This window comes from Genypterus blacodes, unplaced genomic scaffold (assembly GCF_046128005.1).
Source record: "Genypterus blacodes isolate CSIRO-AG114 ecotype Tasmania unplaced genomic scaffold, CSIRO-AGI_Gbla_v1 ptg000015l_1, whole genome shotgun sequence".
Taxonomy (NCBI): domain Eukaryota; kingdom Metazoa; phylum Chordata; class Actinopteri; order Ophidiiformes; family Ophidiidae; genus Genypterus; species Genypterus blacodes.
The window spans coordinates 6,792,359-6,803,090 of NW_027466829.1; the positions used below are offsets into that span (position 1 = coordinate 6,792,359).

The 10,732-nt window shown below is 44.5% G+C and overlaps 2 protein-coding genes across 2 annotated transcripts; one reads left to right on the forward strand and one right to left on the reverse strand.

Annotated features, from left to right (window-relative positions):
• On the reverse strand, positions 1-2,430 carry LOC142988756 (calmodulin-like protein 4). Its single transcript, XM_076137998.1, has 5 exons — positions 2,302-2,430; positions 1,697-1,727; positions 988-1,128; positions 507-698; positions 1-98 (listed from the first exon to the last, which is right to left on the reverse strand). Exons 1-5 carry the CDS (start codon positions 2,428-2,430, stop codon positions 1-3), a joined length of 591 nt encoding a protein of 196 aa, XP_075994113.1.
• A 62-nt stretch (positions 2,431-2,492) lies between these two features.
• Positions 2,493-6,349, forward strand: LOC142988761 (ceroid-lipofuscinosis neuronal protein 6 homolog). The gene is made up of 8 exons (XM_076138013.1): positions 2,493-2,500; positions 2,712-2,832; positions 3,111-3,209; positions 3,295-3,483; positions 3,867-3,922; positions 4,079-4,201; positions 5,933-6,061; positions 6,202-6,349. Exons 1-8 carry the CDS (start codon positions 2,493-2,495, stop codon positions 6,347-6,349), a joined length of 873 nt encoding a protein of 290 aa, XP_075994128.1.
• Positions 6,350-10,732: the final 4,383 nt, after the last annotated feature.

The window sequence follows — 10,732 nt, forward strand, 5'->3', positions numbered from 1 at the left end:
TCAGCGCCTGGCAGACGATCGGGTCACCGCCTTGGCAAACTGCTCACAGTGGACCCGCCCGTCAGTACCAACACCCGCCTCCTTCAGCAGCTCGTCCACTGAAGACACAGGACACAGCTGTCAATCAGACAGCTTGTGATTTCACACATTTTCCACTGAAGGCTCAGCTGGAGAGGGAGGTCACTCACTGCGGCCTGAGTGAGGGACTGAACTGAACATGTTTCTGTCATAACCTGGTCTTGTGTGCACATAAACAATGATTTGGACAATAAAATCACTTCCTGCCTCCTGTAAATGGATCAATCACCTCGTTGTCCTAATTTTACAATCTGAATAGTGATCAATTAAAACTCTGACGTCCTTGGAGAGATTAGTCCTGTCTGAATAGTTTTGGACTGAAAGCTCTCAGAGGCAAACAGAATAGGGGGTTTGGTTTGTGTGAACAGGCTCCGCCCACGTCTGCGTTCTTTTGTGCATGTGGAGATGAAGACGTTGCTCCTCCTCACCCTCGCGGTCGGTCAGTTTCTCGCCCTGGCTGGTCAGTTTGGATCGGAGCTCAGAGGCCAGGATGAAACCCTTCTGCTCCTTGTCGGCCATCCTCAGGGCTTCTGTGATCTCCGCCTGTGGCGCCTCCTGCTGAAACTGCCGGTGCATGATGGTCAAGAGGGTGGAGAAGTCGATCTCTCCTCCTGCACGATCTGCAGCATGACGCCAATATTTACCCACAGATACTTACATTTAATCACATTATAATCTGTAATTCAATTCAGCAGGACTGAAACAAGAGTGAGTGTTCACGTTGCTATTATGTTGTAATGAAGTTTGCGATGGACGATGGAAAAAACGAGAGAGGGCAATCAATGTGTGTGTGTGGGTTTGTGTTTGTGTATGTGTGTGTGGCCACATTTCTACCTTGTGTTAGTAAATAATGGTTTGTTTATGTAACACTTTTAAGCAGTGGTGAATGGTTCTCCAAGGTGTGTGTACCTATACTGTGGCTCAGCAGGTGGCGCTGGACCTCGGCTGGCGTCGGGTTTGACCCCAGGCAGCGCATCACTGTGATCAGCTGCTGAGCCTCAATCTTCCCCCTCCGCTGGTGGTCATACAGAGAGAAACACTCCTTATACTCTGAAAGCACACACACACACACACACACACACACACACTCAGTCATCTGTACTTGTATGCACAGGCTGGAGTAAACACAAGAACTCAAATAAGGTATGTGATACAAGCACAAAGCCTCCAAGAAGAAGAAGAGTTTAGTTTCAGTGCCGAATGGAAACCTCATCCCTCTTTCTCTCTCTCTCTCTCAAAGGAGGGAGATAGGGACAGACCTCAGCAGGAAGAAAGAAAGGATGGATGGAAAGAAAGAAAAAGGGCAGAAGGGACAGAGGAAGAGGGGAAACAAGGATGGTAAATAAGACAGAAAGAAAGAAGGAAAGAAGCAAGCAAAACGAGGGATAGAATGACATAAAAGAATGAGGGGAAAGGTAAGGACACAAGGATTCAAAGAAAGAAAGGAGTGATGAGGACACAAGGGACGAGAGGAAGCATAAGAGAAGACGATTGATGGAAAGAGAAAGAAGAGTGAGAAAAGGTAAAGGACAGAGGGAATAAGAAGAAAAGGAGAGAGGGAAGTGGGGAAGATCTAAACAGCAGTGTGAGTGAATGTGAGTGAGTGGAGGCGTCTTACCGTGAATCTGATCCTGCGTGAAGAACTTGGCCTGCAAGGGGAGAAGAAGAAGAAGGAGAAACAGCATGAGGAGCAGCGTGAGAAGGTACAAGAGAGAGAAGGTAGAAGCCTGAGCGACGTTCTCACCATGGCGGCTCCAGGGGAAACTGATCCAGGCGCCTGTAAGACGAGGACGGTAACAGAGGAGGAAGGAGGACGGCGAGCAAAGCGGAGAGATCAGCTCCTCCCTCAGATCCTCTGACACTCATCTCATCAGTCTGGGAGCGCTTGGCTTGATTGAAAAGTTCTCAGCCTGGCCCATCATGATGTTTATTCTTTAACAAGGTGGGCACTTGCTTTGTGTGTGTGTGTGTGTGTGTGTGTGTGCACGTGTGCGTGTGTGTGTGTGTTAGTCGACACACACTGACATATTGTTAAACTAAACTGTCTCTCTGTGCATCAGCGGACTTTTCTTCTTACACCAGTTTGTGTTCTCCAGGTGGTCTAAAATGTGACAAAGGTCACTGGGGTCATATGCTGCTGATGAAAAGCAGATTATTAAAAATGGGAGGAGGCTTGTACAGATTAATCTCCTGACAGCTGAACCTGGGGGCTCACAGCTTAACCCCGGCGGAGAAGCTGATGACCGACTCTCCTCGTTTGAGGGCCAACACAATGAACTGCGCTTTGATGGCACTGTCGGCTTTTGTGGTATGAGCTGGAGGAGACTCAGGTCTGGAATAGATCTGTTCCATGTTACGCCCAGAAGAGAAGGATGCAGCCGTTCACCCGGAGACGACAAATGCCAGCAACTATCATGTCCAGGTTTGGGAAGTTCCATTTTCCTTGGATGTGCTGGTTTTGAATCTCTTCTGTCTTTCTGATCCTCCACTTGGTCTCGGTCCTTCAGAAGAGTTCAGGCTGTTTATTCCTTCAACCACTTTTTGATTAAGCAGCTGCCTAAATGAATCAGATGTCTACAAAAAGCTTCACGTATGTAAATCCATCCGTGTCTCATGGGCTCTGTGTCCTGCAGCCGACCGGCCGCTTGCACAGGAGAGAAGCCGACTCTGCCAAAGCCTCGGTTCCACACACACATCTGGGTCTGCTTCACCATTCAGAGCTGGCTCCTGGATGTGGGTCGGCCCGTCATCATGGTAATGCTTGAATGAAAACTTTTTTTTTTAATTCTCCTAAAATTTTTACTATGAATATATTTGTCTACTGCAGCTAAAGTTGGCGTACATGTGACCTTTGTTGTCCATGAATTTGGAACCAAAAATAGCAGAATCTAAACTATTTCCTCTCTTCCTCCATTTTGAATTCTGTGTGAACACTGGAACAACTACCTGCCTGCAAACCCAACGCATAGCTTAAAAATTTCCCTCAGGCATAAACAAACAAACACAGATTTTTTTGTTGTTCCGTTTCGCAGCTGCTCCTCCCAGCAGACTGGTTTCCTCTTAACCGTCCAGGCGCTGCAGAGTTCCTCCACCTGATTTACAACATCAGCACGCCGCTTTTACTGCTCAAGGTGAAAAAGCCAGGACACGCACTGAGTAACACACACACGCAAATACACACATACACGTCACACAAGTCACTGGTCTGTTTTTCAGTTGCTTGAACGCAGTTCCAGGACACTGCCCCTCCTGGCGGTTCACCTCTGTATCATCGCTGTCGTCATGGGAACAAGCATCCACCTGGTGGCCGACTCCATCACCCAGCGGCTACAGCTGATCAGCTTTCAGCTGCACCTTTCTGTCAAAGACAATCCAATCATGATGGACCTCAAGCTTGTTTCCCTGGTAGGTGCTGGTCCAGTGTGACCCATCCGGTTTTTGATTGGCCAAACAAAAGTGTTTTGATGTGATTCTTCTATAAGCAAAGCGAATCCAGTGTAAAAGTTCCTGACGTGCTCCAGTGTCCTTTAGGTGATGCACTGACAATTCTACAAAATCGCAATTTTCAGGAAACTTACTTGCGAACTCTGTCAAAGACATATTATTATTTTTGAAGTTGTAGCATTCTGAAGATATTTGGCCTATAATTAGTAAGATGGACCCTTATGGATCCATGAACACGTGTTAAAGCTTCTAAAAGCTCCTCTACAACTAGTATGTTCAGTTAGAAAAATCAAATGGAAATAAAGGTACTAAAAACTGAAGCAAGTCACCCTTTTCCTTCACAGATTGATGCATTTGAGCTTCTGTGTTACTATGACGACACTCTCGGTCATTTCCTGTGGTAAGAAGTCAATGAAATAAAAAAGTACCATTATTGTTTTATCTTAAATGGTGACTAAAGCGACATATTGTGGATGCATTCATTTTAAATGATCTCTTAGTATTTCTTGATAAGTAGCCATAGTCTAGCGTTGGTTCTCGCCTCTGTCTCCTGCAGGTACGTTCCCCTCTTCCTGGTCCTCCTCTTCTTCTTCAGTGGGTGTTTCCATCACAGGAAGCAGGAGGCAGTGTTTCCCACAGCAGCGTGGATGCTGCTCGCTCCCAGTGCTGCCCACTACTGGTCAGACTGTTTTACTACTCCAACATATAACTGAGGGGGGGGGGGTCTATACGCAAGACACTGGACACCACTGGTCACTCATATCAGCACATTGTTTGCTGGCTCTCAGCTTTGACCCACACATCTTTTGTTAAGTGTAACATCTGACCATCATCCCACAAGATAACAGCAAAACTGAAACTTAAACTACAGCCTGATAATCAATACTGAGCCTGAGGTAGTGTGTGTCTGTGTGTACCTGTGTGTGTGTGTGTGTGTGTGTGTGTGTGTGAGAGCCTGCAGGCGTGAGTAATAATTTATACGTCTGTGTTTCTCAGGTGTTGCTGACTAATTACTTTGCTCTGTCAGGGACGCACTTATGCAGGTAGCGTTCAAGGCCACAGTGACGCTTTTTAATACATGAATATTAAGGCACGACCCAGCAATCCACTTTGATAAAATGAGCTGAGAAGCACAGAATCCCAAGAATAATCAGTATTAGAGTGGAGGTGGAGTAGCATATTTGCACAAAAGTGAGGAAGAAGTAATACATTTCAGTATCACATGATACACACTAATCCACATGAGCTTGCCCCCAGCACCTGGAAGTCTCCTTAATCTTCCTGGTTTTATTGATTACTGTTTTTCTTCTGCATACTTCCACCTACAGCCACCATTCAAATCCCCATTTAAATCTCTTTAAATTTCCTTCAGGCACTTCATGCCTTCAGGCCCTTTTAACTTCTCCATACTTTCAGGCGGAGAAACCGTTTAATCCTTTTCCAGTCCTCAGACTTCAGACTTTCAGCCACCCATTCAGCATTTTCAAATATTTCAGATAAGGCAAATTTAAAACACTTCTGATTTAAAAAGGTTGTTCAGCCATCTTCATGTGTGTGTATTGCGTCTTGTTACTGTGGAGGCAGGTTGAAACTGATTGGAAACGTAGGAATTTTCAGAATATGTAATTTGTCAACTGAAGCATGTTGAGCTGTTGTTAAATTTTCAGCTGAGAAAAATATTTTTAGTTCTTGGTTTTGTTCTGGCCATTTTGGATCATAGTACAACCCCACGTTCACGAAGTTCTCCAGCTTCTCATGGTCCAAACCGTTTTCAGACAGCAGTTACAGTTTTTGTGGGAGAGACAGTTGTTCTCAGTTGTTTTCAGGCATCTTCTGCCTTCAGACTGACTCAGCTCTGTGTCTCTGCTTAATTGGCTGCACCTGATTAAAAACAATCGGCAGCCTCAAGGGATTTGAGCTGTAGCTGTCACTCAAACTTATTGTAACTTCTCCTTTCTTTCAGGTACAGAAATCATACAGACATTTTCATTCTATCAGGGTTTTTTTTAAAGCATTTTCCCATATTTCATGGGTTTTTGATTGTGCCAGTTTAAATGCTTCCCATTTGAAAGTTTCCTATTCCCTATTGAAATACATTAAAACTTCATACTTTTAGGCCCTTCTTACTTCTTCATACTTTCACATACAGAAACCATTAAAACATTTTTCAAGCCTTCACACTTTCAATCTTCGGGCAAATTTCAGCGATAGCAATCTCAGTATCATTTTCTTCAGGAAATGCATTTCCGGTTTATCTTGTCCCACTAAAATGTGATCAAAACGCGGCACTACAGCTGCTCTGGTTGAAGATGTTTTGTTATTTGTGTGCTCTGAAAACCCAACAGCGATCGAACCAGAGACTGTGTTTCAGCACCGTATGGACCACTGACCCGCTCTGTGTTGTCTGCAGGTATCTCATCACTGAGGGACAGACCTTCATCCTCTTTGTCTTCACCTTCTTCGCCATGATGGCCACAGTGATGCACCAGAGAAGGCAGGGCTTTGTTCCTGACAACAATGGCCTCTTCCTTTTCTACAGGTAACACATGGGCAGCAGCACTGATAAGTAACATTCTCCTTTCCTTTTGTGCCCGAGTGATAGAAGTTTACATAAGCAACGACACTCAACAATAATGACGTGGACTTATTCTTCTAGTGATGAACCGGTTCTGTGTCAAGTTTCTCTGCAGCTCTGGTCCTGGTGGTGCTTTGGGTGATCGGCCTGTGGAACGACAATGTCCTGAGGAAGAAGCATCCTGGGGTGATCTACATCCCACAACCTCGAGTTGTCTTCAACCTCCACCACCTGCAGCACAGACAAACCTAACAGCTGCTCTCCATCAGCCAGTGTTCACACTCAACCTGACTTATACACTGGCTTGATGCTGTGATGTACAGTTAGCACATTGGCTAGATGTAGCCACACCAACTGTTTCAAACAGAAGTGTAGGCATTGTCAACCTCTTTCGGATGACGTAATCCTTTAAACCCTATTTTCTACTCGTCATTTCTACATTATTATCCAGCCTTGTTAGACAATAATACATCGTTACGTTCCGGAAGTTCTCCTGCCACTCACGGTCCAACCTGTTTCAGATTGGAGTTGTGTTTTTTGTGTGAGAGCCAGTTGTTTGCCATGTGGTTTCTGCCTATAAAATGACTTGATCAAAGGATTTTGAATAACTAAACTTTATTGAGGACCACACACAGCAAACACACATTACCACGCTTTCTGCTTCATTGCAAGCAGCTGCGGGCAACATCAAAGCATTTTGCCTGCCACTCGACCCCCCCCCAACACACACACAGACTCGCAAACAGTGTGTGTGTGAAAGTAAGTTAGTTTGATAGCTGTAAGTCTATCCTTTAAAGAAAAACCTTTTCAGATATCACATTTAGTATAGTATTTCTAGTTTGACATTGTTCACTATCTTGCTTCAGTTACCTGCTGTTAAATACAGTATATGCTGTGTCGTCCTCTACTCCCTAACCCTAACCCTACTCCACAAGCAGACAGTAAACATGTGATACACATACCAATTTAGTCTTGTATGTTCTTGATGTTGTCTTTGGTTCTCTGAAAGGTGGGAATCAGGAAGGAAAGGAAGGGCAGGAAAGAAAAAAGAATAAGGACAGAGAGAAGGAAAGCGAAGGAAACAAGGACGGAAGGAAAGGTGGCTGATAAGAACAAACCTGCTCTGCCTCTCTCTCCCAAACTAACACAACGTGAGGCAAACACTGGACCCTCTGTCAGACAAGAATGTGAATAAAATATAAACAATGCAAGTCTAATTCAACACTTTAATTACAACATCTGAAACTTAACTGAGGGTTCAATGTTTGCTTCATGTTGTGATATGTTGGGAGAAACCAGAGTGCCTGGGGAAAACCCAAATCTCAAGTGTTGTGACTGATTTATGCGGTCAGACGTCGTCTGGTACGTCTCCGCCGCCTCACAGTCTTGGGTCTGCGACGCCTGACGACTCTTCGGCGACGTACCACCCGCTTCCTCGACACTCTCTGTTGGCGACGTGCCCCGACCCGGCGTCTCCGCCTTGTCTTAGAAAGACTCCTTTGTCTTCGGCGACGTGCCACGGCCGTGCGTCTCCGCTTTGTCCTTGACAAACTCCTTCTGCGACGTGTCAGGGTGCGGCGTGTTTGCCTCGTCAGACTCCTGCGGGTTCTGCGACGCCTCACGACCCCGCGTCTTCGCTTAGTCTTTGACAGACTCCTCCGCCGTGTACTAGGACGCCTCATAACCCGTCGCTTAGTCAGACTTCTCCTTCTAGCTAGGCGACGTCGCAGCTGAGTCACCGAATCTTTCCTTGCAGCTTTGAGAGGCATTAGTTCTCGTACATAACAGCAGACACCGGTTTTATTTATAGATTCTGTCGAACACTGACATGGAAAGTGATGATGTCATGGTGACGAGGTCGGTGTTGATGATGTCGATGATGATAGCAGTGATTCAGCGACGGGGTTCTCTTGGTTTGGTAACAATGCCACTGCTACTGTCTTCAGGCTTCTGTCTCCAGATTTACAAATCACCACCAATGTGAAAAGGTTCAAACGCTAAAAAACCTCATATCTAGCACTACACGGTAAATGCTCAATGTGAATGATTTCATGCATATTGAGATGAGTCGGTGTTGAGCTGTTGTTAAAAAAGACGACGTCAGAATCCAAGATCAAAATAAGAAACTTTAGGAGGCAAACGTTTACATGGTGGAGAATTTTGCAAGGTGGAGATAAGAAACAATGTTTTCTGATCGGCCGTAGCTGCGGGATAACAAATAAAAAGAGAAATTAGAAATGAGCTGAGTGGAGAAATGTTGCTGTGTCCCTCACAACATCATCTATAATTATGTTTTTGATATCATTCAGTCACAAAGCGGGGCGAAGCCAAAAGCAAACTCGCAGGAGAAAAAAATAAGTGTGGATCAGAAAACTTCAAAGAAGTGAGAAAGATGGAGAAACAAAAACACTGAACCCTCCGGTACGTCAAGTAGCGAAGCTTCTGAAAAAGAGGCAAGGGTGTGTGAGGATTTCAAAACACAAACACAAGAAGCCAAGCAACAAATACTGCTTATGACATCATTCCATATATTAAGAAAGTCCCATTTCGTCTTCACTTTTTTATTTTGTTTGATTACACATTGCTGCCATGTTGACTGATGCCAAAGACACTTAGGACTCCAGACTTCGAGTTCCATTCCATCAAGCTTTTTCTAGATGAATCATGAGTATTAAGATCACTTTTTCTCTGGTGAACCTTCTCAAAGCTGTTCAAAAGACATTTCATATAAAATATAAAGGTGAAAACCCAAATAGAATATAGCTGGAATATATCTGGAATATCTGGAATGGAAGGAATTCAAAAGAGTGCATCCAGTTGTTAACATTTAAATTTCAGGAATATGACCTCATCAAAAATCATGGAAAGTGATGTTGATTACCAATTACACTACAGCCTCCATTCTTCAATTCCCATTGTGTCACACACACACCCACACACGCAAACACATCTGAATTTCCATGATGTCAAACTCACACGCCACTACCCATCCTTGACCTCTATGCCTCCAGCAGAAAATCTTCCCATTATGTCACACGACTGAATTGCTAGGATGCACTGTAGCAATATGGTGTTTGTATCGTAACACAATGTGACAATTAATACACACAAAGACACAAAGCCTCCAGTTGCTTAATTGGAATTAGATGAGCCTGTTTTGTCAAACACTGTCAACCTGCTGCTCAGTAAAAAAAACTTGTAGTCAGAACCAGAACTTCACATTAAACCTCTCACACATTAAAGAAAGAAACATTAAAAACACAACATTGAAACTGTGAGCTCTTGAATGCAGCACGGCCCATTCCCTGAAGTCTGAGTTATTGTAATTGTACTGTGATGCGAAGCTCCACTTTACATTTGTGGCTTCATTACATTCTGCTCACTAAAACCCAGGCATTTGCGATACAAAGACCACAAACCGAGTTGAAATAAGCTGCTGCAGTGGCCAAGCAAACTGCAGCAGCCTTTCCCTCTTCCTTCATCCCTCCTGGAGTAAACCTGTCAAGCACGGTTAGGCAAGGCGAAGCAGCTTTGTATGAGGCAGAGAAAGCAATACATAAAAGGAAATACAATAGTTAAGAGTGCAATTGTAAGTTGAAATACAGCGTAAAATAGAATAAGACAGGTAAGAAATTAATATTAATCATTTAATGAAAAGCAGCAGCAAACAAACGTTTTCAACCTTGATTCATAACAGCTAAAGGTTGCAGCAAACCTGCAGTTTTCTGGGAGTTTGTTCCAGATATGTGGTGCACAAAAACTGAATGCGGCCTCGTTTTGTCCCAAAATATCTGAGGCACAAATGCATTTAACATACATTTACTCAGTGCTTATTTTGTTGTTTGCCCTGGTCTGAGGCAGTATAGATGTCCAACAGAAGAGGCCCCAGAATGGAGGCATCGTCATGCGCTCAGATGTGTAATTGACAGGTATTCCCTGTTCTGTCCTGGTTAAGGGAAATGAGCTTGATTTGAAATCCCTGCTTTTCCAAGTGAACACGACTTTCTGTCTGACTGGGGGCTGGACAGAGTGATGGGTCACCAAAAGGTCCAACGTTCATGCAACATTCAGTTGGTGGTGGCGGTGTCAAAGTCAGACTGTCTGGGGTCCAGCTTGTTTAAATTGGACTAGTTTATGATTTATTTGCTTCCTTTTTTGCTATCTCACAGCTGGCACGTAGCAGTAGCATTAGTAAGTCACAATGAGTTCTGCTGTGGTAGCACCTTCTTGAAGGCACAGTGAAGGCACACAAATCCTCCCATACGGGGACCTAGTCAGCGCACATCCAATCACGTTTGGTGTGGATGGACGATTTCTATCCGCCGGATCGTCTAGTTTCAGTGAAGTGTGCGTGGTAGTGGACCTCCATGTGAATACGACTTGAATGGGGATGTTGGCTGGCATCATTCCATCCATGCTTAGAGAGAAAAGACAAGTGAACAGACTGCAGATCACACTTTGAATTACACCTTGTGATCACCTTGTGGTGGAGGAAGTACCTCAAATCCAAGATGTGCTGTACAAGAAATCCCAAGGATGAAGGGCTCTGTAGGAAGAGCCCGGAATCAAACCAGGAACCTTCCAATTCCGATGCGCCTCCACCATCCTGAGTCAGCCAGTGTTTGAAGAGAGCAT